We start from the raw sequence: 25,106 nt of genomic DNA on the forward strand, positions 1-25,106 counted from the left end.
AGATTTGTCATGTTTTAGCTGTCTCATCTAGACCTGACTTTGCCACTATATTGGTAAATTCTATGGGCCATGTGAACAAATTCCAGGCTTTGAAATTGTCTTTCTTTCAACCTTGGCATCCTAAAGAATTGTGAGACTTAAAAGGAAAAAGCAATGAGAACTCAAGAGAAAGAGACACATACAAAATGTCATGGTTTCTAGTAAGGCAATGAGAGCAGTCAAATGATATAAAGGAAATGGAAGACAACAGAAAAAAAGAGGCAAATAGTATATTCATCAATTGCTTGGTTTAGAAAGAAATCATGGTTCTAGACTGTCCTTATTATATAAAAAAACTTTTAAGTTTTTGTTTCTTAAAATTAGTTTTAATTGCATTTTCAGAATTCAAATGTAGTTACTTAATCAGAGCTCTGTAAAAGAGAAGCTTCTTCCTAAAATAGACATGAAAGAATGAAAGGGTGTGTTTCATATTAAAATCTCTACTAAAAGAGATGATGTTTCTTGTAATTATTTTCTGTGGATTCTAATTTATTTTGTGGCATCATAATCCCTCTGTTACATGGTGTTCTCTGCTTACTAAAAAGCCTAAATTGAGAAAGTCAACTCAGTCTGATGATCGGAAAGTTACGGAGAACAGAAACAATTTTATGTAATTTTCTGATAGACATTTACAAAAATGGACCATGATTTGGGGCATAAAACCCCATACAAATAAGTTTAGAAAATCAGATATTAAACACATCCTTTACTAAAATTTTTATTTCATAAAGGGCCTTTGAAGAAAGGATTAAATATTAATTTCAGACTAAATAATTTAATGCTACAGAATTAATATCTCAAAGAAAAGAAATCATAGGAAAAATAGGAAAATGCATCGAGAAAATGACAATAAGATAACATACCAAAACTTTTGTCCTTAAGGCAAACATTATATCTTTAAACATACTCATCAATAAAAGACTGAAAGAATATATCAAAGAATTGGGAAAACAACTAAACAACACTAGAAAAGCAAAGAAAAAATAAAACACTTAATCACCAAAATAGAAATTCTGTAGGTTAAAAAAAAATGAACAAAATTGAAAGCAACAAATTTCATTCAATTGCTAAATAAATTTAGGTGATAGGTTTTTTTTTTTGGTGGGGAGAGGGGATTATTAAAATAAAGACAGATTTTTTTTTATAAAAAGAGGAAAATCAAATTATCTTAAAAATTAAAAGAATTCACAGCAAATGAAAAAATAAAGGAAACTATCAGCAACTATTTCCCCAAATATATGTCAACAAAACTGATAATTTACAGGAAATAGTTGAATGTGTTAAGTAAAGTCAATAAGCATTTATTAAATGTTTATTATATGCCAGGTACTATGCTCAATACTGGGTATACAAATACAATCAAAAAGAAAGCTAGTCCCTGCCTCAGGGACCTTACTATTCTGATGGGAATAAAAGGGAGCTGAAAAAGGAAAGAAAGGAAGAAAAAGCAATAAAGTGCTCAGAGTGAGAGCATTGTAGAGAAAGTCTGAGTTGGGATTAAATGGAGTTTTGGGGAGGCACCAGCCAATCAGGTGGCAAGACCATAGGAGTTGAGGGTACTTCCAATGAATGAAATACAAATGTAGAGTGAGCTTCCAGGGTAAAGATATTTCTGAGACGTTGTAAAGAAAGTCCAAGAGAGTTAGGAGGGCACCCTAGAGAAAAATTAAGACATATAAAAAAGAATGTTTACATATATTTATTTACATATGAAGAATATTTATAAATATATAAAATACCTAAGTTAACAGAAGAAATTATTTTTAAAACCCTCAAATAATTGATTAAACAATATAACAATATATTAATAACAAAACTGATGCAATTATATCAATAGATGCTGAAAAAACTTTAGACAATATACAACACAGGAAATAAATGAATCTTTTCTTCACATGGGAAATAGTGTCTGTCTAAAACAGTCGTTATTATTATAAACAATGAAGAAAGGGGAGAAGCTTTGTAATAAGATCAAGGATAAAACAAGGAGGTCATTTATTACCACTGTTGTTTTATATAGTTCTAGAAATGCTAGCTAAAGCAATAGGACAAGAAAAATAAATTGAAATAATAAACATAAGAAAAAAGGAAAAACCTATTGCTTTTCACATATAAGATAAAGATCTCTCTAGGGAACTCAAGAGAATCAATTAAAGATGTATTGAAACAATTAAGAATGTCGGTACTGTTGCAGGATATTAAATAAATCCACATAATTCATCAGCATTTCTTTATGTTATCATAAAATCCTATAAGAAATTATAGAAGGAGGAATTCCATCACAATAACTATAGAATACATATAATAGTTAGGAGTCTCTCCATAAAGACAACCCTGGGAAGTATAGAAATACAATTACAAAGCACTCTTTACAGAAATAAAGATGATTTAAATAATTGGAGAAATATTGATTACTTATTGGTGGGCCATACCAACATGGTAAAAATGATAATACTTATAAATTACCTTACCTGTCAAAAGTACCATCAAATTACCAGGTTTTAATTACAAAGTTTAACTACCAGGATTACCAGATTTTAGATCTAGGAAAAATAATGAAATAAATCTAGAGGAAGAAAAGATAAAAAAATTCAAATGAAATACATGGAAAGGAAAGGGGCCTAGATCTCAAACTATACTTAAAAAAAAAAGTCAGAATCATTTGGTACTGGTTAAAAAATAGGCCAATCAGTATGTCTGAAGCAAATGAACATAGAACAGACTGTATTTGACAAACACTGTTGGGAAAACTGGAAGACAGCCTAGAAAAAAGTAGCCAAAAAAAAAAGTTTTACAGTATATACCAAGATAAAATCCAAATGGATACATAAACTAGATATAAAAGATGACATCATAAACAAAATAGAGGATCAAAAAAGAAAATGCCTTTCAGCTCTTTGTCCAAAGGAACAATTGACCAGTCAAGGGATAGAGAATGATAGAAGATAAAATGATAATTTTAATTACATAAAATTAAAAAGTTCTTGCACAAAAAAATCTTTGAGAATATGAGCCATTCTTCATTTGATAGGCAAATGGTAGGAACAGGCAGTCGTCAAGGGAAGAAATTCAAGCTGTCTATGGCCATATAAAAATGCTCTAAATCACTAATAATTAGCAAAAATGCAAATTAATACAGCTCTGAGATTCCACTTAAAAATAACAGATGTCAGGGGCTATGGAAGAACAAAAGTACTAACACAGTGTTGGAATTGTGAATTGGTCCCTGTCATTCTGGAAAGCTCCAAACTAATTTCAAGAATTAAGTTCCAAACGTCAATAAATTGTGCATACCTTTTGACTTAATGATGCTGCTACCAGGCCTATACCCCAAAGAGATCAGAGAAAGAGGGAAAGAACCCATATATACAAAATATTTGTAACAGATTCCTTTTTTATAATAAAGAACTGGAATCAAAGGGGGTACCCTTCAAATGGAGGATGGATGAGAAAATTATAGTATGTGAATGTACTAGAAGAAATAACAAAAGGATAGTTTAAGAGAAACCTGGGATGACATGTGTGAACTGATGAAGAGTTAAATCAGTACAATGTGAACAATTCATACAATAATAACAGTATTATGAAGATAATTTTGAAAGACTAAAGAGCTCTCATAAATGCAATGACAAATTCCAAAGATCCTGACTGAGAAGTAATGGACTCAGGGGCAGCTAGGTGGGGCAGTGGATAAAGCACTGGCCCTGGATTCAGGAGGACCTGAGTTCAAATACTTGACACTTGACGCTTACTAGCTGTGTGACCCTGGGCAAGTCACTTAACCCTCATTGCCCAGCAAAAAAAATAAAAAAGAAGCAATGGACTCAAGTTGCAAAATGAGATGTGAAACAGAGACTTTTTTGACATAGTGATTGTAGGAATTTGTTCTTCTTGAATCGTATATACTTGTTTCAAAGTTTTTGTTTTGCTGAGAGGATGGGGAAGGGATAAGGCAGCTAGGGATAGAGGGGTGGGGAGAGGGAAGGAATCAGATAAGTAGGATAGCTTTGAAAGTAACTAAAAAGAAAAGATGTCCATAACAGAGCTTTGCAGTTTCATGTACAAGTTTCTCTGTCCTGCTGTTAATATAGAAGTTCTCAATTTAGTTCATATTTATTAAGTTCAGATTTTTATTAAGAAGAAAGTTATCTATTTCATTCACTTCAATATGCATTTGATTTTGTAAGTGGGCTCATTATGTTTCTTTTTTCAGTATATTTTTATTTCATTAAATATTTCCCAATTACATATTAAAAATGTTTAACATTCTTTAAAAATTTTTTAGTTTCAAATTCTCTCTTTTCCACCAGCCCCTTTTCCCTCCTTGAGAAGGCAAGCAATTTGATGTCAATTATACATGTGAAGTCATACAAAACATTTCCATATTAGTCATGTTACAGAATAAAACAGACAAAAAACCCCAACCCAAGAACAATAAATAAATAAAGTAAAAAAGTATGCTTCAGTCTGCACCCAGAGTTCATCAGTTCTATCTCTGGAGGTGGATAGCATTTTTCATCATGGGTCCTTTGGAATTGTCTTGGATCATTATCTTGATCAGAGAAGCTAAGTCTTTTATAGTTTGATCATCCTAACAATATTGCTGTTACTGCATACAGTGTTCTCCTGGTTTTGCTCATTTCATTCTATATTGGTTCATATTAAGTCTTCTCAGGTTTTTCTGAGGCCATCTTGCTCATCATTTCTTATAGTGTTCCATTACAATTATCTCCTGAACTTGTTCAGCCATTCCCTTTTATTTTTTATTTTTTTGCAGGGCAATTAGTGACACTAGTGTCAAGTGTCTGAGGCTGGATTTGAACTCAGGTCCTCCTGAATCCAAGGCCCATGCTTTATCCACTGCAACACCTAGCTGCTTCCTCAGCCATTCCCTTATTGATGGGCATTCCCTCAGTTTCCACTTCTTTGTCACCACAAAGAGAGCTGCTATAAATATTTTTGTACAAATAAGACCCTTTTCCCTTTTCTTTGATTTCTTTGGGATAAAGATATAGTAGTGGTAGTGATGGGTCAAAGGGTATGCACAGTTTTATAGCCCTTTGGGCATAGTTCCAAATTGCTCTTATGGTTGAATCATTTCACAACTCCATGAACAGTGCATTAGTGTCCCAATTTTCCCACATCCCCTCCAACATTTGTCATTTTCCTTTTCTGTCATGTTAGCCAATCTGATAGGTGTAAGGTGGTACCTCAGAGTTGTTTTAATTTGCATTTCTTTAAAGAATAGTGATGGAGCATTTTGTTCATGGGACTATTGATAGCTTTAATTTATTCTTCTGAAAAATGCCCATTCATTTTCTTTGACCATTTATCAATTGAGGAATGTGAGTTCATAATGTTTCTAAAGTATATTCCATATAAAGGGCTATTTGGTTCTTCTGCAGGGTCAATCAGTATTTCTGGCATGTTAAAAAGTTTTTAGGTCTATGTGCAGAAAGATGTTACATTTTGGATTTGTATATTAGTATATATGCCTGAAAGAGCATATGTCTTTCTGTTTTCATAGGCATATGAAAAGGTTTTTGGTAACCTTCATTAGATCAAAGTAGCAACATTCTGAATATAAGTGCATGAAATTTCAGAATAAAAACAAACTCAGCAAACTGATAAACAGAGCTATTCACCTGTTTTCCCTGTTACTCTTTTTTTCCCCCTTAGATCTGGAGTTGAAACTTTGCCCCATAATGCTAAGGTGCATTACAATTATGCTAATTTCTTAAAAGACCAAGGTCGTAATGGAGAAGCCATCTACCACTACAAAACTGCCCTCAAGTAAGTTCCTTGCTCTAGTATTGCTCACCCTTGTGCTGTCTAGATCCTAGCTTCTTAAACTGTGGGTTGTGACCCCATCTGGGGTCCTATAACTGAATGTGGGGGGTTGCAAAAAATTTGGCAATAGTAAAAGGTTATATATACCTATTTTACATATATATATATATATATATATAGGTAGCCCAGGATGGTGTAAAAATTTCTCAGGCAAAAAGGGGTCATGAATGGAAAAAGTTTTAAGAAGGGTGGGCCAAAAGTCACAAAAGGGTTTCAATATTTAATAATTGCTTCGTTTTTGTTTTTAATTTACAATACTACAGCATCATATACAGTATATATAGGAAATGAATTTACATTATGTATAAAAAAATAAAATCTTATCAATGGCAAAAAAAAAGAAAAACAGTTTCTAAAAATTTATTAAAATATCATGACTTTTGGCCCACACTGTATTTATTTAATGCATTCTATCCTGATGGATAACATAATATGTTTTTTGGTTTTTATTTTCATCCTGATAATACACATAGGTTCTTTGTTATACATTTAATTTCTTGAGATGAAAGCCTTTTGATTTTGTATTTAAACCTGTTATTAGATGCAGTTACTTCATCTTTTCTTTTTTTTTAGGAAGTTCACTTTGAGAAACATTTATTTTATTTTTTCCAGTTACATGTAAGGGTAGTTTTCAGCATTCATTTTCATAAGATTTAGAGTTCCAAATTTTTCTCCCTCCCTTCCTCCCTCCCTTTCCTCTCCCCCTCCACAAGACAGCAACCAGGTTATATATATACAATTCACAAGTGCTCATTTCATCAGTTCTTTCTATGGGGGTGGATAGTAAGCTTCATCATTAGTCCCTTGGGATTGTCTTGGATCATTGCATTGCTGAGAGTAGTTAAGTCACTCACAATTGCTCATTGAACAACACTGCTGTCACTATGCACAATGTCCTCCCAGCTCTGCTCACTTCACTATACATGGATATTCATGAGTCTTTCCAGGTTTTTCTGGGATCATCCTGTTTGTCATGTCCTGTAGCACAAGTCCATTCCACCACAATCATATACTACAGCTTCTTCCGTCATTCCTCAATTGATGGACATTCCCTTGATTCTCAATTCTTAGCTACCACAAAGAGTTGCTATAAATATTTTTTGTACAATTTTCCCCCCCTTTTCTCTTTTTCATGATTACTATTATTAACTGTTTCCCTTCTATCCTATTCCCTTCCCCATGATATTTATTCTATTATCCATCTTCTTTCATCCTATCCCTCTTCAAAAGGGATTTGCTTCTGTCTGTCCCCTCCCCCAATCTGCCCTTCCTTCTTTTGACCCTCTCTCTTTATCCCCTCCTTGAGCCAATTCTGATGAGATTGAGGTCTTTGAGCCAATTCTGATGAGTGTTAAACTCATTTACTGCCCAGATTAAATAGATTATCCCACCCAGTTGTGTGTGTGTGTGTGTGTGTGTGTGTGTGTGTGTGTGTGTGAATCCCTCCTTGAGGCAACTCTAATGAGTTTAAGGTCTTCCCTGTTCATTTTACCAGAACTCCTGAATCCTGTGGATTGTTTTTCACAATTGGCCTATATTTGATCTCATATACTGTGCCATTCCCCTTTCAGAAATATATATTTAAATACATACCAAAAGAACAGGAGGCAGAAAGATGTAGTAAAAAGTACACTGTACCAGGTATTGGGAGAACTTGGTTCTAGACCAGGCTCTTCAACTAACTTGTTGTGTGATACTGAACAAATCTTCTTTGGACCTCTGTTTTCTCTTCTGCAAAATAGGACCATAGGATTCAGAACTGGAATGGACCTTTGAGTCCAACTTACTTATTTTACAGGTGAGGAAACTGAGTCCTGGAGAGGTTACATGGGTAGTAAATAGTGGAGGCAGGATTCAAACTCAGGACCTATGGTTCCAAATGCAGTGCTTTTTCCAAAGCAAACATTTATTAATGGCCTATTATAGGTATATTATAAATTCATGTTATCCATCTTCAGCCTTTACTACAACAAGGCATTATTCTTCCTTAATTGAGTCCCACAAAAGATTTTGTAAACCTCTTCTCTCCTCATGCCTCCCCTACCTCCACTTTACCAACCCTCAGGCAAGGATCTTGTCACTTATTTTAGTGGGAAAATTGAAGCTATTTGGCATGAGCTTCTTTTTGATCTCAAAAACCTTTGATGTTATCTCCTTTCTCCTACTTTCCCTTAGTTCCTGAGAATAATGTGGCCCTTTTCCCTGCCAAGGCCACCCCCTCCACATATACTCTTAATATCATTTTCAACTGTCTTTTCCACAAGATTGCAACTTTAATCATCTCCCTTCTCTCTAACTTTTTACCTCTTTACCTACTGATTCCTTCCCTTATTGTCTTCTAACATATCTAAGTCTCTTTTAACAAATAACAAATCCTTCACTAGCCCTTCCTACCCCTTCTTTTCTATTCTTTTAGAAAAGACTATCTTCATTTGTTAGCCTCACTTCTTCTCCCCTCGTTGTGTTATGGTTTGCACTGTTATAATTCTAGCCAAATAGTCTCCAAATTTATAAATGATCTCTTAATTGCTATACCTATTGATATTTTCTCAGTCCTCATTCTTTATCTGCTACATTTGACCCTTTTGACTATTCTTTCCTCTTTTGACTTTGTTACATCATACTTTTCTTTATAAAGTCATCAGTTCAAAAAATGTAGATCCCACCCAAGCTGAGCAGAGCACAATAGCTTCCACTTGTGTGTGTGTGTGTGTGTGTGGTCTGGTGCAAAAAAATTAGTCCACATCTTCAGGAAAAACCTGAAGGACTTAGAAAGAAGGGGGAGCTCTGAATCTCCCCAAGATATGTTATTAATAATTATTTCTCAACCAGGCAGTGGGTCTGTGCCTAATGACTACTAGACTAATAAACACCCTTGGGATGAGACTCCAGGTTTTGAATTGGTTCTCCCAGGTAGATGTGTGAGGAAGAAAAGCATAGAAATAATGCCAAGCCCGCTGGGCAAGGTCATCTTTTTGGCTAGCCCACCCAAATCCGTTTATATGCAGGTTTCTCATATTCTAGTAAAGGCCTGAAAGGGATTTTATAGGAAACACTACTACATAACCCTGCACAATAATGGTCAGAGTACAATCAGAATAAAAATTGCAAACTAGTTTTACAGGCTTTTAAAAAAATAACCTCATCAATAGCAACCAATATTTCTTGAGCATCTGTTATGTTTGTTTCTATCAATGATTGAGATCTGTGCTGATGAAGAGTACTCACTCCAACAGAAACACAAGTCCTTGAAATATAAATTGATAAGGATGATTATTTTGTAGAAATTTCATAGTTAATTAAGCCAATGCAATTAAATAAGATGTGGTGTGGTATAGTGGATAGATGGCAAGCCTCAGTGTCAGGAAAATCTGTGTCCAAGTCCTTCTTTTGACACACATTAGCTGTATAACCAAGGCAAGTTACCATTGCCCCCACACAACTCTTTAAGACTAGATACATAATTAATTACATAAATTTATAGTGATGGAGGAGGCTAAAAAGAGTTAACCGATAACTTTAAAACCTGAGCTTTAACTTAAGACCAGAGCTCTAATCATCATCAGCTAAAAGGGGTTAACAGATAACCAAAGATTTGATCAATAGTAGCCAGAAGGCTTAACAGAGAAACTAAGGTTTGAGATCTTATCAACTGTTACCAGGCCCTATCAACCAATACCAACAACAGAAACAGTAACCAGGGACCATTAACTATTAATAGCCATTAATATTCCTAGTTGACAGTATACCTAGAAACCAGATCTTAAAGTAAAGAGATATCCTAAACAGAGAGACCATTGGGGTCTGACAAGTTTAAACATGTCTTTAGGAACATGTGCAGAAGGACCTAGATATATCCTTAGGTTCACCTTATGACATTTAAACCTCCAAAACACACCCCCTAGGGAAAAAAGTACCTGCCTTGGAGTAGGTCTTAGGACCACAAGAAATCCAAATTAGGATATGAACCTCCCTAAGGAGGAGAATAAGATAATGAGGAGATAACCTACTTTTCTCACTATAAATAAAACCATTTCCATCTCCCTATTCAAGACATCTATCTCCTTTGGGTGCTTCTCCCTCTGGCCACCAGTCTTTTAATAAAATTTGGGAAACTGAGTCACTGAGTCTTTTAATTCTTTAGGACACCTCACGATCAATTTGATCAATTAAATCCATCCCCCACTTCAATATGTCATGGTAGAAATAGGCAGTAGACATCCTTAGGTATTCCTCTTGAACGAATATTACAATTCTCACACATAATCCAATTAGAGTAAGATGGTCTTTTATTTGGGCACTGGAGAAAGTGACCAAGAGGGAAGTCAAAGACTTCACCTCCAGGGGAGGCTTAAAGACATCCTTCTCAGGAATGGAAGGGAGGCCAAAGCTTCTATAGACAGTAGATAGGGTGACCTATCTACATGGTCATCCACGACTGGTGGAAGCCTACTACTAGATAGGGTGACCATCTGACAGTGGAAAGTTCCCTTTGGGGTGGGGTGGAGAAAGATTCTTGAGAGTCAGGGGGAATTTTCTTTTGCATTGATAGTCCTGACCTCTGGAGTCTCCTAGCTCAGGTAGTAGTCATGCCCAACTAACTTTCCTGCTACAGAATTCAGTCTCCCTTAACTTCTTAGGTGTGTCCCTCCTGATATCTAGTTGGCCAGTTTAAACTTTAATAGTCCCTTAATTCCTCAATGTGTCCTAACCCCCATGTTGCATAGTTACATACATAGTACATATATACATAGTTAACTAGTATTTCTGCTTTACATTCTGTATAGTAAATGTTTCAATTGTGTTTTAATTGTGTCGTCTTGGCTGGTTTTATAAAAATGGGTAGCACATGAGTAAGGCATCAAAAATTACATTTGTGAGTAGTAGATGTATAGCTTCCCCACACCAGGGTGACCCTCAGACCCTGAGAGAATTAGTTTTTAGTAATATGGTCTCCCACATTTAGGAAAATCCTTCATCATTCCAGAGTGGGTGCAGGCTGGTGTGAGAAAGCAAAGAAGAAATAGGAGAGTTGGGAGTTGGATATTCATGTGCAAGGCCACACCAGCTCTATATAAATATATACATAAAAATGTTTGTACATGTATATATATATACATATATACATATACATACATATACACTTATAAACATTTATATACAAATATACACAAAATACATACAAAGGATTTAGATCCTAGGTAGTTTGTGAAGGAGAGGACTAGCATTTGTGTGAGGGTGGGGGTGAGGGAGGTGGGAGGAAAGGCTTTATAATATATGGTCTTTTCTTTCTTCCTTTCTTTCTTAGATAATAAATATTTTTATTTAAAGTTTTGAGTTCCAAATTTTATCCCTCCTTCCTTCCTCCCCTGCAACCTCCCTGAGGCAGATATAGGTTATACATGTACAATTATGTAAAACATTACCATATTAGTCATTTGGTATAAGATAACTTGAATGAAAGAAAAAAATGAAAGAGTGAAAAATAGCATGCTTCAGTTTGTGTTCAATCAATATCAGTTCTTTCTTTGGAGGTGGATAGTTTGCTTCATCATTAGTCCTTTGGGATTGTCTTGGATCATTGTATTGCTTAGAATAGCTAAATCATTCATAGTTCTTCATCAAAAAATATTGCTGTCTCTGTGTACAATGTTCTCTTGGTTCTGTTCATTTCACTGTACATCATTTCATACATGTCTTTCCAGGCCTTTCTGAAATCATCCAGCTTGTCATTTCTTATAGCACAATAATATTCCGTCACAATCATACACCACAACTTGTTTAGCCATTCCCCAATTAATGGGCACCTTTCCAGTTTCCAATTCTTTGCCACCACAAAAAGAGCTGCTATATTTTTTGTTTTGTTTTGTTTTGTTTTGTTTTTGTAGGGCAACGAGGGTTAAGTGACTTGCCCAGCGTCACACAGCTAGCAAGTGTCAAGTGTCTGAGGCTGGAGCTGAACTCAGGTCCTTCTGAATCCAGGGCCGGTGCTTTATCCACTGCGCCACTTAGCTGCCCTGCTATAAATATTTTTGTACAAACAAGTCTTTTTCTCTTTTGGGGGATGTCTTTGGAATATAAATCTAGCAGTGGTATAATAGGTGGTTCTTGAGCTGACTTTTGAAGAAAGAGTTTCTTTGAGGCAGAATTGAGGATTGAATGCATTTCAGGAATGTGGAATGATCAAAGCAAAGGCACAGAGATAGAAGATAGAGTGGGATGAACAGAGCTTGCCTAGATCAGAAAGTGTGGGAGGAAGAATAACATAAAATGAAGCTGGAAATATAGGTTGAAGCTAGGTTGTGAAGAGTTTTAAAGATAAAGTTTATATTTAATAACCAGAGCCTCCTCTTACCATTTCCTTAAACTATTGACCATTAAGTCCAGTTATTCAGTTTTCTCTAGATGGCAGTTTCAATGTTTAACATATTGGCCTTTCAATATCTTATTTTAAAATCTTTTATTATCAATTTGAAAAAATTCCATATACACTACAGAACATGTCCATGAAACCATATGGCTTGCCTTTTAAAAAAAAGTATTGACAAAACTGTTAATATAATTGTTAATCTAATGACAGAAAATTGTTAATGCTGATTGTAATGTGGACTGCCTAAACTTCTTAGTCATCATGACAATGTCAAAATTCTAGTAATGTCTTTACATGAATACCTTTAACATTAGGTTGATTACGTTGAGCTGAACCACAACTAAGGTCCCCCTACCCAGGGATGTTGCTTCTGGGGAGGCCAGCTCAAGCTGGATCTAAGCTTCTAATGTCCTTCCCCCTTCCAATAGGATTCATGGCATGAAGGACAAAATAGCCAGAGTGAAGTAGTTTTTCTTGTTCAGATTTCCCAAGGGCCACTGGGGTCTCATGATCAGGCCTTGTTACCTCACCTATCCCTGCCATGTTCAAAAGGGTGTATTATTCTCTATACCTGGAGCCCATCTCCTCTCTGGTAGGAGGTGAACATGCTTCACCATAGGTCCTCAGGAAGCATGTTTGGTTGTGGCTTTCATCAGAGTTCTTATGTCTTTCAAAGTTGTTTTTCTTCACAACGCTGGTGTCCTTGAATAAATTGTTCTCCTGGTTCTGCTCACTTCATTCTGCATCACATCATATTAACTAGGATTCTCCAAAATTACCTCATCATTTTTTTTTTCTGGTGCAATGATATTCTTTTACATCCCTCTAACCACAGTTTGTCCAGCTATTCCTCAAATGATAGAATGATAGGCTCCTTCTTCATTTCCAGTTCTTTCTTTTTCTTTTCCCTTTTAATCCCCTCCTTCTGAATGAGGAAGTTTGTTGTGCTTATTATTGTTCCCTCCCTACTCTTATCTTCTCTCTTAACTAGCCCTCCCCATCTCAGCCTGTCTCCCTGTTGAGTTTGTTGTATAAAACTTTTATTTGCATATGTTCGACCTTCTTTTGCCAGTCTGGACAAGATTGAGGTTCATCTAATGCTCACTTCCCTCCTCCCACCTCCATGCTATTCACATCAGTTATGAGGAATAACAAGTTCCACTCCCTTCCTCCTTCCTTTTATGCTACAATTTTATTTTTATCCTCCCATTTCTTTCCCCTCTTAAAATCACTGCAAGGGTGTTGGAAAAGGCAAAAAAAAAACCCAAACCAAAACCAAAACAAAACAAAAAATCAATGCAAGCCCTGGGCCTACTTTTTAAATTTTTTTTAATTTAATTTTTTCAATCCTCTTTGAAAACATTAAGTTTCTGAAGGAGGGCATTTCTTTTCCCTTTATTAGACTATGGATGCTACATCATAATACAGCTCCTTCTAACCAATAAATTTACAGCTCTTTTAACCAATAAACTTACCTCTAAGCCAATAAAGTTACTTTTTCTTTCAGGAAGTGATTGGTAGATTCTTTCTATCTTTACTGAGCTCTTTAGTTCTAATGGATCCTAGCAGTTTTCATTTGTAAGGATGTTTAAATAAGGCTGAAGCTATTTTTTAAATCATGCTTTTCAGGGAGTCCAGTGACCTGCTTTTGAGATCAGTTGTTTTTCTTATCTGATATCTTTCATTTTCTTCTCCCCTTTTTTCCCCATTATTTTAATTTTGTTCTAAAAGTTTTTGCTATCTTTTAGAGTAATTGATTTTTGTTTGGTTTATTCTAATTTTCAAGGAGTCTATTACTTGGGTAAGGTTTACTAGTTTCTTCTCTAAACTATTCTCCTTCCACTTCCTTCTTCCAGAGCTTTTCTTTCTGTTTTTTTTTTTTGCTTGCTTCATTTCTTCCAGGTATTACTTTAGTCCTTTTGGAAAAATCTATTTTTTCCTTTGAGTCTCTTCTTGAAATTCTTTTGGCATTATAATCTCCCTTTAGGCTGGATTTGGGGAGCATCTCTGGATCTCCAATAATTTTTTTTTATAGTGGCAGATGTCTTCTTGGTTCACTCTACTTCCTCTCATAAACATAGTAATAATATATAGATTAGTAATGATATATAGGTTAAGCAATATACCTACCCAGTAGTCTAGTCTGCATTCAGGGGTTTGGAACAACATTAGAACCAATGCGAACAACAAATGAATATGGCTAATTGTATCCTCCATTTAAATTTATTTGAATATTTTCCAGTACTATATAATTCAGATTTTAGTCTTAAGATTCCTGCTATTTGTTCAGTTTTATGTTTTTTCTGGCCCATTGTTACTAAGACAGGAAGTAGAAAATAAATATCTGACCTCTGTCATAGTTGATCACTAATAAAATAATAAGAATGATAATCAGGCAAATAAATTAGGGTGTATACACTGTGACAGGAAGTTACAAACTAGTGCATGTGATCTGATAAGAAAATTCCTTAGACAATGAAAAGTTGACAACACCCTTGACTTTGAACACTTCAGTCTGTGCCAGATCAAAAGGAAATGACTCGGAAAGCAAGCATAAAAGTAGACTTTGGCTTTATTAATTGCATCATTACTTAAGTACTTCTATTATGACTACAGGTCACTGCTCTTGGACTCAATCTATGGAATATTAATTGAAGGGGTCAGCTTAAGAAGAGTGAAATAGAAACCAGGTTGAAATTTTATTTAAGTTTTCTGTAGCACCTCCCATAGATTACACAAAGGTATGACTTTATAAAAGTTTTTCTAATACTGAAACTTTTTCAGGGCTATAGTTTATTGAGTTATAATGCTCATTTCATGTGACCATAACACTAACCCATCCAATGGGAGGAAGAATCCTGTTTAAAGATTTTCTTTATTAACTGGTTCATTTCACGTCCTAAAATGATTAACCAAAGGAAACATAAAATCATTTATACACAGTGATTCAATAGCAGCTACATATTTATAGTGGTAAAATAATGGTGAACCAAAGATTTCCTTGTACTTGTATATGGGTTTGATCTTTGTTTTTGTTTCAGAAAACAAGCAGTTTTTTTTTTAACTGCTTTCTAATTGCTTTCTCTGACAATACTAGAACATCAAGGATACCCTTTGTGAGAAAATGGGTAGTTGTCTCCTCTCAATGAGGGTATAACAGTCAATCATACCCCTCCTGACCTGCTTGTAGGACAAAGGTCTCAGATCCCCTCCTCCCCCTCAGGCTAACAAAATCACATGGTTCAAGGAAGTCCTGTTCTCAATAAGGTCCACCGGGAGTTGTATCCATATAAGGAAGAATAAGGTCCACTCCTGAGTTATACCCATATAAGGAAGGGGGGGGGAATACTGTGTTCCTTTTAGCTAGTTTTTGCGTATAGATTCTAACCCTTGAGTAATTGGACCAATGATGAAAAAGGGGAGGGTCCATTTGCATTAGGGACTAAGGTATAAAACAGGGCCTGGAAGCCCCTTTTCTTTGTACCCACTAGCTGCACACTAGGGTAGCTCCTTCTCACGAGAAGGAAATAAAAGAGCCTTTGTCACATCGCTGCTGAGTTCCTGAGAATTATTGAGAAGAGGACTGATTTTCCCTCATACCCTTCAATTTTATATAAATAAGTCATCTTGCTCTTCCTCCCCCCCCCCCATTTGCTGTTTTCCTTCTATTTATTACTTAGTAACTGCCTACTAGGCTTATTAAGGTCCCCTGTGATTTTCAATTTTGACATGCTGAATTTCCAAAAACCCAGTGACTGGGAATGGAATAGGATATTAATACCATTTTCTCCTTTACTACTTTAGTTTAGGGAAAAAAAATGCATTAATTTCAAATCAAGAACCCAGTAAATGCTGTAACAAAATTGAGTTTGTCAAGCATTTAGGTTGTTTTTCAACATTTAAGTTAAGAGAGGGGGCAGCTAGGTGGCGCAGTGGATAAAGTAACAGGCCTGGAGCCAGGAGGACCTGAGTTCAAAATTCGACCTCAAACATTTGACACTTTCGTGCCCCCCCCCCAAAAAAAAGTTAAGAGAAATAATTTTTTTTGTGTGTGAGGCAATTGGGGTTAAGTGACTTGCCCAGGGTCACACAGCTAGTAAGTGTTAAGTGTCTGAGGCCGGATTTGAACTCAGGTCCTCCTGAATCCAGGGTCGGTGCTCTCTCCACTGTGCCACCTAGCTGCCCAGAAATAAAATTTTTTATGGATTATAGATTATTTATGTAACAACTAATTTATTCTATCTCACCCTCTTTTTTCTTTAACTCACAGAATATCTCCTCCATACCTATGATCTTATTTGCTTTAAAAAGAAGGCTTTCTTCTACTTAATCATTGTAAGTTTTAAAAGGTACTAATCTATAGGTAGTAAGCATATTAAGTCATAATCAGTCCTTTAAAAATCTGGAAAGCTCATGATATTTTATATCAGACCTTGTATTTTTGTCTAGTTGTACAGAGGAACTCTTTATTGAGTTTAAAAAAGGGATAGAGAATAATTACTGACAAGAGTTTAATAAAATATAAATGTAGAAATTAAAGGCACGACAGGTATTGATTTATTCTGACAATTATTGCAGCCACAAAGAACTCTCCTGAATTATTCATTTTACCAACAGAAAATCCCTCATTTGACTGTCCTTGAGAAAACAAATTCCAGTCTAATTTAAGCATGTGTTTAATTTAAAAGGAAATCCTGAGAGTATGTTATATTTGCATATTTATGTGGGAAATACAAGAAAAATAGCTATGTGGTACAGTTGATAGAGTGCTGAGCCTGGAGTCAGGAAGACTCATCTTCCTGAGTTCAAATCTGTTCTTAGATACTTAATAGTTCTGTGACCCTTGGCAAGTCACTTAACCCTGTTTGCCTCAGTTTGCTCATCTTAAAAATGAGCTGGAGAAGGAAATGGCAAATCACTCTAGTATCTTTGCCAAGAAATCCCCAAATGGAGTCACGAGGGTTGGACATGACTGAAACAACTGAACAACAGGAAAAATGTATTTCAGGATTATCACAGTAACTAGCCAGACACCACTTCACTGAGGCCATAGGGGTTGGAAACCTTCTCCAGTTCCTGTCCTTTACATGTCTGTGATATTTACCCCAGGTTCATTGCTCTGGGGTTCCTTGTCAGAGAATCCCCCTCCCTTTTTCCCCACAGTACTTCAATTCCACCTGTAACTCAGATTGCTGAGAAACAATTCTATTTTTTGGCTCTAGTCCAAGGAGGCTTTATGCCAGAGGCCAGTGGGTTGGGATGCAGTAAAAAGTACCAAAAGAATGAACACAAATTAAGTAATATAGGAAATACAAGTATTTCAACACAGAAAAGAGAATTTTAAGCAATAACAAATCACAGAATGATTAATTTAAAAGCTAATATAGTCAAGCTTCATTGAAACATTTACAAACAGTGTAAGGGTTGCTATCTAGCCATTTTACATGTAACCATTGGTTCCTCCTTTCTGGTGTTCTTTCTCTCTCTTTGAGCACCTCTTTCCCTTTTGGACAGCCTGCCTGTATTTCTCTTGCCATAGTAACTTCTTGGGTATCCACCACCCTGTTATTCCTATACCTGGTAAGGGAAAGCCACCAGCTGCCTTAAAATCTCACAGGTTCTTGTACCAAAAGAATAAAAGAAACAAATGGGTGATTGCCCCATCTTAGTCACATGCTTGCCCAGGAGGTTATGAACTCTCCGCTTCCAGTCAGGTAGAAGTATGCCCCTCTCCCTCCACCTGACTCTCTAGGAAGTTCAAAGGTTAGGCTTTACAAGGAAGCACATCTCTTTAGTATATCCATGAAGATCTGGATCAGCAGCCAATTAAAAGACTTTTCTTCAACACATAATATGAACCCAATATGAGTTATCACTCACAGGAAGCAATCAGAGGATATCTGTGTTTGCTCTGAACTGAAAGTAGGTAAGGGCCTCTCCATCCTAGCTGAAGGAAAGCAGGTCCACCTTGGGCTTCCATGTCCTTGATTGGAAATGCTAACCGAGCATACTTCAAGGGAGTATGACACACACAAAAAATCTAAAATCTGTAAAAGACTTCCTTTATTTGGTTGTTAAAAACCCCTTTATGTTAAATTCAGCTTTTTTTCATAATCAGTGCAGCATTTGCATTTGATTAAGTGGTAATCAGAGTAACTTTTACCCAATCAGAAACACAGAAGATGTTACTTACAAACCATTATCATTATGAGTGACCCCAGCCACCCCCAAACCCCTATACCTTATATCACCAATACTCTTTCTCAGAGTGCCTACTGTGATGACTGGAATAACGCCACCTGCTGGAGACTTACTGTAGAAGAGTTCCGCCCATGAAGCAAAGGTCTTTGAGGGCAAGACCAGGAGTCTTTTCTTTGGCGTCAGGAAGTGACGGCGGGCTAGTGGGAGGAAGAAGGAAGAGACTGGCGGCTCGGTCTCACTCTTTTTCCTTTGGACTCTGGTGGAGAGCGGGGCTAGAAATGTGCTCTCCCTTTAATAGATAGAAATCTAGGCCTTTCTCTCTCTCTTTACCAAATTCTTATTCTCCTTAATAAATGCTTAAAAGTCTAACTCTTGCTAAAGCTTATAATTTATTGGCGACCACTCATTAGATATTTTAGACAGACTAGCTAGAATTTTAGCCCTTAACACTACATTTTCTCTCCTTTCTTCCATGCATTATTGCTTATTTTAACATGTGAGATATCAGTGACAGCATTTTTTCCAGCTAGTTTTTGAGAAAAGAGCACAATTCTGTTGTTAGCTTCAAAAACACTTGACTATTTCCAAGGCCGTGTGATTATGAGTGGATAAAAAATAACATAAGTATAGTATAGAACAGATGTGGAGAGTATAAATGCTGTATAATATTCCGTAGTGAAATTTTATGGCAGAAATTTTAATAATAAATTAACTCCATTATGAACGTTCTTACTGAATTTTGTCTGACTTTACTTTTGAACTAGTTTCATCTCAGGTATTTATTTCAAGGGCTCCAAAGTCTTAGAAATTAAGAAAAAGACCAGACTAAGAATCTTGCTCAGGACATGCTAACTGTTATGATATGTCATCAAGGGAATAAGTAACATTGAGAATTTCCCTTTCTATCTTCACCTAAAGCATCCCTTAATTTTTTCTTCATGTCATTAACAGGTTTTATTTCACAAAAAAAGACTTTTGGATTAGGCTCAAGCTGGTACTGAAGTCTCTAACCATTGTTAAGAGAAAAAAATCCTTATTTGACTGCTTTTAATAGAAACATTTTCTTTGGCAAGGTGTAAATATGGTAATAGGACCAGAATGAGAATGTGCCCTAATATATATCTTAACCATCACATAATTAGTATTTTCTTTCAAAGAAATCCATTTAGAATGTGCTACCAGTAGTGATAATTAATCTGGTAGGAAAAGGTGGACATGTTTTACTTGTTAGGGATTTCCATAGAGAAGCAACAGAACCACATTGGCACATATCTAGCTTCAACTGGCTTTCTTTTTCCTGATAGCCTGACATAAAGCTCCTCTTTAAAAAAATAACTAAGCTTTCATATGGGCCTGGCATATGTGTATAACTTGGCATCATTTGTCTTGGTTTTAGTAGAAACCTGTTTGTTCCTCTTGTCCACAAGTTAAATTTATCTTGTTGGATGGTAGGGGACAGGTATCAAATACATAGTTGCAGTTTTAGGGGGAAGCATAAATCGTTCTTTTAAAAAAAATAAATCCTTCTTTTAAAAGGCTTGTATATATGACAGAAGGATTTAATTCCCCATGCCCCCCATCTACAGAAAAGATAATGTAATCAATGATGTAGTCAGAGATAATAATTTCTTAAAATTATCAATGTGATACCATTCTGATAATACCCAGTGATCTCTCATGAAATATGAACATCTCTCTCTGAGACAAAATGGGGAATGCGGTTGGCTGAGATAAAAACTGACTGCGCTCTTGGAGGCTTTAAATAGTTAAGTCCTGGACACAATCATCAGTTTAGGAGTTCAGCTATTTGATGACTTGGAAAGAGCCATCAGATAAGGAAGAACCAAACTTTTCACCTCTTGGGAAGAAGTGAAATTTCTTTCTAGTAATGTAACTACTTGCCTAGGAGGAAACATCCCATTTAAAATTGGAGAGTTAATTTGAGAGGAAAGGATAAAGCTCTACTTTACCATTTTGTGTCATTAAAATATTGTATAATTATATGGTATTACAAATATAATTTCCAAAATTAAGCAAGCATACAAAAATAAAATCTCTCCTCCTCTTGGTGATTTATGGTCCAGCTAATTATCCATTCCCATTGTCTATCCAAAATATGTACATTTATGACTGAGGCTCCCCATCATAGTCTGGATAATAGGCATTTTTCAGCCATTTCATTTCTCCATTGTGAATAGTAAGGGAGACCTCTTTTAATGATTCTGGATTTCATTTAGGAGACCTAAAGATATTCTAGGGCTTAATGCAATAAATAGAATTTTATCCACATGTGGGAACATCTGGAGTTCCTTATCTTTTCAGTTTGTATTCTGACTTGGATTTTTTCCACGATGGTGGCATGTTTGGTGTACATATCTTTTTTTTTTTTTTTTGTCTTGCTTGATATTAAAGATCAGTGTCACTGAACTAAAGTATTTCTGTTGCAAGTTTCTAGAAACATTAAATGACTAACACATACATGGCAGATAACTTGTTGGATTCAGAACTTGTTGTATGAATGGACTCAAAGACTAGTTGTTAATAGTTCAGTGTTAATAGAGGACCCTGGGAATCCATGCTTGGCCAAGTGCAATTTAACATTTTTTCAAGGATTTGAATAAAATCATAGATGATATGCTCATAAAATTTGCAGATGATACAAAACTGGGAAGAATAGACAGTTTTACAGGAGAATTTTATTGAAATTCAAAAGCTAATTTACTCTGATAATACAGATGCTATTTACAAAAATAGGAAAAGATGAGATTCTATGAAATGTCTTCTCTGATAGAAATGTAAAAAGAACACTAGACCAATATCCATAATGATTATCAGTATAGAATTTTTAAGTAAAAGATTAGTGAAAGGCTATAGCAATGTGTCAAAAATATTATACACCATGACCAGGGTGGATTTATACCAAATATGGAGAGGCAGTTAAATATTCAGAAAACTATAAACATAATAAACCATACTAATAGCAAGATCAAAGTTTCCCAACTATCAATAGAGCTGAGAAAGCTTTTTCGCAAAATACAACTTTTATTTTTGTTAAAAATAAAATGAACGAACACTCAGAGGAATAAATTGACCTTTTCTTTAAATGGTATGCAATATCTTGTTAAATTTAGTGCTAGCATTATGTATAATAGACATAAACTAGAGGTCTTTCTAATAAAATTAAGGGTAAGCAAGGAGGTGCATTAACACCATTATTATTTGGTATTCTGCTAGAAATACTAAAACAATTAGATGAGAAAAAGAATCCAAGGGAATAAGCATATGCAAAATTATCACTTTCTCTGCAAACAATATGATGGTTTGCCTAAAAGTTTAATTGAAAAGATTATAAATAATTTAAGCAAAGTGGCTGGTTATAAAATTAATCCCACCTTTGGGTATTTTCACTTGCTGACCCTTGCATGATACAATCTGAATCCTCATTTGACTCTTAGTTTCCCTGACTTCCTTCTCACATTTCAGCTAAAGTCTGACCTTCTGCAAGAAATGTTAATTGATCCCCTTTAATGCTAGTGCCTTCCCCCATTGTTTATCTCCAACTTGTCATGTATATGCCTTGTTTTTACATAGCTGGCTGCATGGTGTTTCTCCTCCCCACATCTCCTTACCCCTGTTAGACTAAAAGTTCCTTGAGAACATGGATTGTCTTCCACCTCTCTTTGTATTCCCAGTTCTTAACATAATACCTGGCACATGGTATATGCTTAATAAATGCTATCTGACTGATAAATTACCAAGATTTTTTAATACTACCAACAAAACCCAGCAAGAAGAGATAGAGAAATTCCATTGAAAACAACTGCAGAAGATAAAAATTTTTGGAAATCTACCTATCAAGGACTCACACATAAACTAATGCCTAACTATAAATATCATTCACAGAAATTTAGACAGTCCTGAAAAACTAGAGAAATGGTAATTGTTTTTATCAGCTGAACCAATAAAATGAATATGATAATACTCAATTAATCCACATATCCAGTTCTGTCACAACCAAGCTACAAAAGTGTTATTTTATGGAGCTAGAAAAAATTCATCTGGAGGAACAAAAGGAAAAGAATAAAAAAGTGGGAAATCAGGACAAAAACTTCTTGGCACTGGTATTAATGAATGAATGAATGAATGAATGAATGAATTAATGAAACAGGTTAACAGAAGCAAATGAATAAAATAGGCTTTTTTTTTTTTTGGTGAGGCAATTGGGGTTAAGTGACTTGCCCAGGGTCACACAGCTAGTAAGTGTTAAGTGTCTGAGACTGGATTTGAACTCGGGTCCTCCTGAATCCAAGGCCAGTGCTCTATCCACTGCGCCACCTAGCTGCCCTGGCAAGTTAAAAAAAAATAAACTCAAAAATCTATTTTAGCCTAATCTTTATAGGAATATTTATAAAATAGACAGTTCCTATGTATTATTTTAGCAGGGGAATATGGGAAGGGGAAGTATACTTCACCTGACTAAAAGCATTTTGAACATCATGGCTTGAAATTTCTCCTTTCTCAGATTGTATCCCCATCATGCAAGTGCCCTGAACAACCTTGGAACACTTACCAAAGACAGGACAGAAGCAAAGGAGTACTATCAAAGGGCTCTACAGCTAAGCCCACAGCATAACTGAGCTCTTTTCAACCTTGGAAACTTACTCAAGTAAGTTGGACAGAATTTCTACCTGATTTTCTACCAATTTCTATCAGATTTCTACCAGAAATTCAGTGACAATATAAATTTAATGATTCCTTTTTTTCAGCACTATTAAGTGTTTATATATATACATATACACATATATGTATATATATACACACATATATGCATACACGTATATGTATATTTAAAATTCTATATACACATGTATTTTATTAATGTTTAAAGCCTTACATTTTAATAATTCCTGGACATATAATTCCATTCCCACCCCCTCAAAAAACAATCTCTCTTGTAACAAAGAAAAAGAGGTAAGCAAATGCAACTGATGTAGTCATCGTAGTATTATGCCCCATCTGACTGTGGTTGTGATATTTTGCCTATGCTAATCCTCCACCCTTTTGCTGGGAGGGCTGAGGTATGTTATCTTGCTTATTCTCTGGGATGAAGTTTGGTTACTAAAGTTACACATAATTTGACTACATTTTAATACTCTACAAATGACTACATTTAATATTATATATTAATAATACATTGTTCTCTTGGTTCTACCCTCTTTATTCTGTCTTAGTTCATATAAGTTTTCTAATGTTTTTTTTTTCAAATTACCGAAGCGTAATATCCATGTATTTTCATATACTATAGTTTGTTCAGCCATTCCTCATTAGATTGGCACTCACTTTATTTCTTGTTCTTTGTTTAATAGTATTTTAGTTAGAGTATTGTAACCTATTCCTAGAGCTAAATAATTTAGTGGTTCAAACTTTCAATAGAAAACTTCATACATTTTCTAGTAGGCATCATGGAAACAATTCCCAATATAGCAGGGGGGCAGTCATGTCCTAATGGATATCTTTCTGCTTAACAATTGATCATAGAGCTGTTTATATCACTGTCAGTGAAAAAAAGGGATTAAATTGAAGAAGTAGTTGGGGGAAGTGTCTCCTTGGAATAGAAAATAAAGTATGTCATTAAAGAACATTCATATTTTTGGAGTGGGAGAAATATATATCTGTGGTTAGGAACAAAGATCTTATATTAGGTTTATCTGGGGAAATTTTATACAAGACCACTTTCTCCAAGAAAATCACAGAGTGACTCCCACCACATGAAATTATTTCCATCCAACATTGCTATCTTCATGATATTTCTAAGAGATGGGCAGAAGAGAAAATGTCACGTCTCCCACTTTCTATTGGAAATCTGAACTGGATGTCGAGAAACTTCTTAAACATGTCTAAAACAGAACTCAATATATTCTCTCTCAAACCTTTCCCTCTTTCTAAGTTCCTGTTACTGTCAAGGGTACCAATATCCTTCCAGTCACCCAGGCTCACAACATGTCACCTTCAACTTCTCACTCTCATATATCCTTTTATTTCTTTTTACATTCATTGCCCTGGTGAAGGCACTCATCACCAACCTTCTCATTGATCTCTGTGCCTCCACTGACTCCAGTGCATGCCACACTGCTGTCTACCCTTTGTCATTGTTTGGTCATTGTCATGTCCAATTCTTCATGAATCTGTGTACTATAGCATATCAATGCTGTCCATGGGGTTTTCTTGGGAAAAATACTGGAGTTTGCCATTTCCTTCTCCAGTGGATTAAGTGACTTGCCCAGAATCACACAGCTAGCAAGTGACTGAGGTCAGATTTGAATTCAGGTCTTCCTGACTCCAGGCCCAGTGTTCCTGAGTCTTTTAATGCTTTTCCCTTCCCAATCCAATAAATTCCAGTGAATCCCTATTACCTCCAGAATCAACTATATAATCTTTTGTTGGGCTTTTAAAGCCATTTATAACCTAGCCCCTTCATACCTTTGCAGTCTTCTTATACCTTATTACTCTGCAGTGACACTGACCTTTCTGTCCCTTGCATAAGATATATCGTCTCCGGATGCTATGCACATGTTCACTGGCTGTTCTCTAAGCCTGGAATTCCTTATTTCCATTTCCAGGATTCTTTGGCTTCCTTCATGTCTTA

General features: G+C 35.5%; 1 protein-coding gene across 1 annotated transcript in view; it reads left to right on the plus strand.

Annotated features, from left to right (window-relative positions):
* The window catches only part of TMTC1 (transmembrane O-mannosyltransferase targeting cadherins 1), a 259,544-nt gene that overhangs the window by 163,569 nt on the left and 70,869 nt on the right, over nucleotides 1–25,106 (plus strand). Inside the window, 2 exon segments of the mRNA XM_043969354.1 lie at nucleotides 5,719–5,832; nucleotides 22,983–23,126. Of these exon segments, the coding sequence (XP_043825289.1) occupies nucleotides 5,719–5,832; nucleotides 22,983–23,126 (258 nt within the window).

Source organism: Dromiciops gliroides, chromosome 5, assembly GCF_019393635.1.
Source record: "Dromiciops gliroides isolate mDroGli1 chromosome 5, mDroGli1.pri, whole genome shotgun sequence".
NCBI classification, from domain to species: Eukaryota; Metazoa; Chordata; class Mammalia; order Microbiotheria; family Microbiotheriidae; genus Dromiciops; species Dromiciops gliroides.